The 6303-nt window shown below is 36.6% G+C and overlaps 1 protein-coding gene across 1 annotated transcript; it reads left to right on the forward strand.

Annotated features, from left to right (window-relative positions):
- Nucleotides 1–1133: 1133 nt before the first annotated feature.
- LOC105315042 (caspase-1-like) lies at nt 1134–5267 on the forward strand. Its single transcript, XM_011409537.2, has 5 exons — nt 1134–1327; nt 2895–3449; nt 3500–3529; nt 3971–4018; nt 4303–5267. The coding sequence occupies exons 1-5, from the start codon at nt 1222–1224 to the stop codon at nt 5094–5096; spliced, it is 1533 nt and encodes a 510-aa protein (XP_011407839.1). The 5' UTR covers nt 1134–1221; the 3' UTR covers nt 5097–5267.
- The last annotated feature ends 1036 nt before the right edge of the window (nt 5268–6303 follow it).

A 6303-nucleotide genomic window follows, 5' to 3' on the forward strand; every position in this document is an offset into this window, starting at 1 on the left:
TTACCATAATAATAATAATTATTATTATTATTAATAAACTTTACAGCACGGAATAAAAAAAACAGTGTAAATCAGAGGGTAATGAATTATGTGATGTGAAGGAAATCCAGTAAATACACTGGGCCCCTGAAACAAAGACAAAACAAACTAATAATCAATGATGTGATGAATGAATAATACACTGGCTGCATGGACACAAAGCATGAAAAGAACATAGATTGTCGGGATTGAAATGGGACATGAATAATTGCCAAAAGTGATTACGGAGCAAAGTCATAGCTTGGGAGTGAGAGATTGACAGTAGGTTAAGAGATGGGAGCGAGTTCCAGAGATGAGGGAGACGAGAGAAGTAAAAATGACGAGAGGGGGTAGTTCTAGAGAAGGTGTGCTTTAAGCTGGAGCTGGATGAACGAGTACAAGTGGAGCTGAATGAAACAAAATTAAGTATGTCAAACGCTTCAGAGGGACAAGACAGAGATTTAAGAAAGAAGGTAATATCGTAAAGTTCAAGTGTCATCATGAGTGGGAGTAAGTGCGGGAGAGATTGCAGTCTAAATTTGTAGTCAGAGGTGTAATCATTCAGTATCCACTTAGTAGCTCGTCTTTGGACAGCTTCCAGCAGCTTGAGGCCTCCAGATTTGGCTGCAGTATGTTAACTGAGGTCTCACTAAGGTAATGTACAGCTTTCGACGAATGGATATTGATGTGGACTTAAATAAGCGACGGAGTAGACCCAGCATCTTGTATATAAGCTTTGCCAGCGGCTACAATGGTACGGATGTGGTCAGACCAGGAAACACATAACGGGCTTCTATTTCATCTTAAAAAGACATATTAAGGTCCTTTGTATCTTCCAGTGTCTCCAGAAAAGTTTTTAGACATTGTCTTTGCGGATTTGCCTTGTTTTGCTGCTAGAAAGGTCCCCGGCGTTCGAACCCGCCATTTTCATTTTGACTCGTGATGACTCATGTACGGAGATACCATAGATATTATCATCATATCTAGATCTATGTTATCATAGATATTATAGACTACGTAACTATAATATCTATAATATCTATGGGAGATACTAACTCGGATCCGGATATAAAATGGTCTCACTTGTGTAGCCACTCAGTCACTGCCGGCATAGATCAAGTACAGGGCTACAAGGAGTATTATAATAGCTGCTAAAAGAGACACGAAAGTTTAAACCTGCAGTGATCTTAATACCGACAAGAAATGAGCATTGAGTGGAATAACGGTGACGAAGAAGAGGCTGGCAAGGAGAAAGAGCCCCAAGGCCCCCAACCATCTGGCGTTTTCCCAGCAGAAGCACTTCAAAATGGTACATTTAAGTGTGTTTTTATTTTTACTCTGAAATATGACCAATGTATAAGTGGAGGTGCTCATTTTTTCACCAGTCTAAAAGAGGAGTGTGGAGCTCATTTTTGAAACCTTACTATAACTTCCATTATTAGAGTAACTGAGTCGGGGCTATTCCGTCCCCCTGTATAAACCAATGGGAAATCCGTGTGCAGCGGTCGGAATAGCCCCAGTTAGAGGGTCCTCTTTCTCCAGTCTTAACTGCAGCAGATACAGGACTGAAACAAGGATGTATCTATTCAGCGTAGAATTCTCTAACTACCAACACCAAAGAACAGCTTGATCTTTACAAAATGCAGCTAAGCAACTCTGGCTAAAAATTTGTGTTCATTAGCTTTTTCACGTATTATCACCTAGTGATAGTGCTTGTATATCTCCGGTCACTGCATAATTTTCCCATATATATAGACTACTAGTTAGTATCTGGAGGGTCAGAATAGCCCTAGTAGGATTGAAATAGCCCCAACAACTAGGTCAGTGAAAGTACTGTTTTCATCCAAAGTTAATTGAAGCTGAATTTTGCTGATTTCAAAAAAGTACGAATAGAATGGACAAAATAGAACTCATTGATGAATAAAATAAATGAAATAAAGCAAAAAAGAGTGAGTTATGACTTCATGAATATTTAATTAGATCATAGTGCAGGAACTGGTTGGAATAGCCCCGAGTTACTCTGTAGTCCAAAAAACTAATGCTTACACTAATTTACCGTAAATCTTCAAATAAAAGCCAGGTGCAAATAAACGCCAGGTTAGCAATAAAATGGAACTATAAATACACAAATGTAGCCTACTAGTATATACAGATCCCTTGTAGATATTTGGTTAAGTTCCTAAAGTCATTTACGTAAGGTTCTGAGTTCAAATCTCCCTGTTACCTTAAGTTTTATTTTATTTTTTTACTTTTTTCGAGGTCCAAATGCCATTTTAAGAAATAGACACCTGGGCTTTTATTTGAGGATTTACGGTACTCTTTAAATTATCATGCACAGTATAGTTGTCTTTTTGTCCTGCATCCAAAATGAGGGGCAGGCCCCTGCCCCCCGATTCTACCACTGCATGACATCACATCAATCCACCTCTAGCACTAATCCCGGGCACTTTCAATCCACCTATTAGAAAGTGCCCATTGATGTCCATTTATTCATGGACATGACCATACAGTGCAAAATTTTTGGGGCTATAAATTTAATGAATTTGCCTAATAAATGTATTTTTGTGGATTTAGCTCTTGCAAATTATATGTCTGCAATCTTGTACTGTAATAAATTGATTTTCACTGAACTATTTTGACAAATCATCAAAAAATTAACAACACTTGAAGCTTTTGCCCCTATGCTATGCAACCAGTATGAAAAGACCTTTACACCCTGAATATCAACCCACAATTATTACACTCTGCCCCATTAAGTATACACAGAGGCCAGAGTCTCTATGGGATTTATGTGAATCTGTATTTTAACACAAAACTACCGGAGTTTTGTAAATCACACCTATATTTATTATTTTTTCTTTCATTGTTTATAAAAGGTGGTCCTAATTGGAATGATGACTCCTCAAATCTTGCTCCTATGCAGGCAGCTTTAAAGGATGTGGAACAACAACTAAGTGCTGACCTACTCACTCGATACCGTTTAGCTGTTGCTGTAGTGATGGAAGGAAATAAAGCAGATTTCACTGATGGAAAAAATTTTCGCGAGCTTTTTGAAATTCTGGGTATTCAGTTAAAATCCTATCAATCTGCCATTACACTCACTATTGAAGTGCTAAAGGGATCTCGCTTGGACTGGAAAGGTGCAGAGAGTCTCCAATCATTTGCCTCAATAAAATCACCACCCTATGTTCTGGATCCTGATACTGATCTATGTGTAACCATTTATAAATTCTACAATGGTATGACAAATGAAGAGTTTGATCGTAGAAAATGCACTTTATTTAGCCGTAAAAAGCTTGAAATTAAGGAATTGGATCGATGTGATTTTGTGATATGGCTAAAAGATAGTGGATTCATTTGTGTTGGTGATGTATCACAAATTGAGGGAGATACTTTATTTTTTGATGAGTACAAAGAGAAATATTATAAAAGTGAGTTCATTTTAATTATAATATTTTTAATTTTTCCTTTTTATAATTAGAAGATGAAGCAGATGGCCTTGAGACAATTGGTAATTGTGATTAACTTAAAAAATTATTATTAGACAATTATTATGTACGTGTAGAAAAGCTATTAAAATTCTTTTGCTTAACTGAGCGACACATTCGCAAAGTTAATAAATGCCACAGAAACCGATACTGAGGTGTGTAACCAACTTCTACAACATTTGAAAACAATTTAGCAACTTCTTCCATGACATTTCAAAGGAACTACCAGCTGTAAAGAAACAATCAAGCTTCACAAATGGAAAGAATATGCACAGAGTGCCATTTAATTTAATGAGCTAGGTTAATATGAAAAAAATAATTAACCTATGATACTGCAATTTCATTGGTCAATTGAAAGTTGGCATGGTAGAAGTGATTTTACTTACCCTCAATGTGGCAATCTGATTGGTCAATTGCAAATAGGCATGCTAGAATTGTAATACATTATTTTACTTTATTATTAGATAAATCTCTTCCTGAATGGTCTGATAATGCTAATGATAAGGATACAAGTATGCTTTGATTATGTAGCATTGGATTGTATATCAATTTTCTATTTTGTCAGCTAAGTTAAACTTTCATTTTTGGGGGTAAACTTTTGTTTTTTGTTTTGTAAGGATGGTGTTCATGTATTATTGTGCATTTTGTTTTTGGAACTGGGAGAACAATAGAACAAAAGTCTGGCCAAACAAATGATTGTAATATTGATTAATATATGCACTGTTGCTTTAGACATCACATTAAAACTGTAATTATAAATGTATACCCCTTACTTGCTCGTAAATTTCATTTTTAGGTCTTCCATCTATTGATGAGAAAAGCTACGTTGTCAGGGGCAAAAAAATTGGTGTCAAAAATGATCAAGTGTACGAAATGAACAATAGTAAATCACCGGGCTACTGTTTAGTCATCAGCATAGATAAAAACCGCCCAGGAAATGAGGAAGATCTCATAGCATTGAAGAAACTATTTCAAGATACTCTTAAATTTTCATATAAAGAATATAAAAATGTCAACGAAGTAGAAATTAATAAGTTACTTGAGAATTTGGAAAAAGCTAATCACTCATGGTCGTCCTGTTTTGTTATGTTTATTCTTGCTCATGGTGATACAGATAAAGCTCGTAATGCTTATTTTACTGCAGGTAATGAGGAGCAATATAGAATCTCAACCATTAAAGCAAAAATTGAAAGAATCAATGGTTTATGTGGACAGCCAAAACTCTTCTTTATTCAGTCGTGCAGAGGAGAAATTGATAATACTGGATTGGCAAGGGATAGCGGCAACAATAAAAAAATCAGAATACCAATTGGATCTGATTTTTTGCTATCTTTTGCAACCATTGAGAGATTCGCTGCTTATCGATCAGAAAAAGAAGGCACTGTTTTTATTCAGTCCTTATGTAAAGTCTTTGAGCAATACTGCAAAACCGAATGTGATGTTGTGTCAATGATGACAATAATTGCAAAAAAAATAGCAGATGAGGAATATGAGGTGGATGGATTAAAGGTGAAGCAAATTCCAGAGTTTTCATCAACACTTAGAAGGTTTCTTTACCTGCAAGAGCTGGTACCAGCTAGCTCCCTATAAATCTTGGTTTGTAGTAGAACATCATTTAAAACTTTTCTATTGTAGGAAATTAGACAATGTAGTATTTTACTTATTAATAATCTAAGTGTGAATTTTAAAATTTGAATTTGAATTTTTGTAGTAGTGGATAGTTTTATTTTCTGTAGTGTATTTTTCCAGGAGTCGGAGTAGGCTCCTAATTTTAATTTTATAGACCTTTCCCACCAATGCCGCGTTTAGCAATGAATATCATTAACGAGCCGCCATGTTGTGGGATAGAAGTACAGAGATGTATGGGCAAAAAGTGACTTTTCTAATTTTCCTTTTAAATGCAAGCTCTGGCTCACACAGAAATGCTCACTGCACATTTGTTGTATACTTCATTAATCTCCAAGAAGAAAGTTTGGCTCTATCACAAAGCTGACTTCGACTCAATTAACTTAGTACTTGACTCAATTAATTGGAATGATTTTCTCTCTGATGATCTTAATTTCTCCTGGTCAATCTTCCTCAATCTCTTCATGGAAACAGTCCAAAGTTTCACTCCCCATAAGTTTCAATCATTACACCCTCCACCTCCCTGGCTTCCCCGACCTCTGCTCAAAAAGATTGCTCACCGTCGTCGTCTTTATCACAAAATCTCCAAACACAACTCATCTCACCTATTGCCAGAATACCGTAGACTAAGAAATAAAATTTCTGCCGAGGTTAGACGTTCTAAAACTAACTTTTTCCACTCAATTTCTTCTTCACCCCGTCAATTCTGGTCTTTTGTCCGTTCTCTTCGTAAATCTACTGATCCAATCCCACCACTTGTTTCCTCATCCTCTCAGGTTACCTCTAACATTGACAAAGCTAACCTCATCAACAACACTTTTAGCAGCTTCTTTACTTGCTCTCAGTCCTCACCAATTCCAACTCATTCAACTCACCTCTCTCCTGATTCCTGCCCCCCCGAACTACTCTGCTCCCAAGAAGATATTCTCCAACTCATCTCAGAACTCCCATCTTGTACATCTAGTGGTCCTGATGAAATCTCTTCCCTACTCCTTAAATCAACAGCTCCCTTTATTGTTCCTGCTCTACAACACATTTTTAACACATCTATCTCCACTGGCACATTCCCAGACCAGTGGAAACTGTCTTTAATAGTTCCCATTCCAAAAACTAGTCCTCCCTCCTCCCTCCCCCTCGACTATCATCCTATTTCCCTTCTGTCTCTTGTCTC

This window comes from Amphimedon queenslandica, unplaced genomic scaffold (genome assembly GCF_000090795.2).
Source record: "Amphimedon queenslandica unplaced genomic scaffold, v1.1 AMPQUscaffold_11936, whole genome shotgun sequence".
Classification (NCBI taxonomy): Eukaryota; Metazoa; Porifera; class Demospongiae; order Haplosclerida; family Niphatidae; genus Amphimedon; species Amphimedon queenslandica.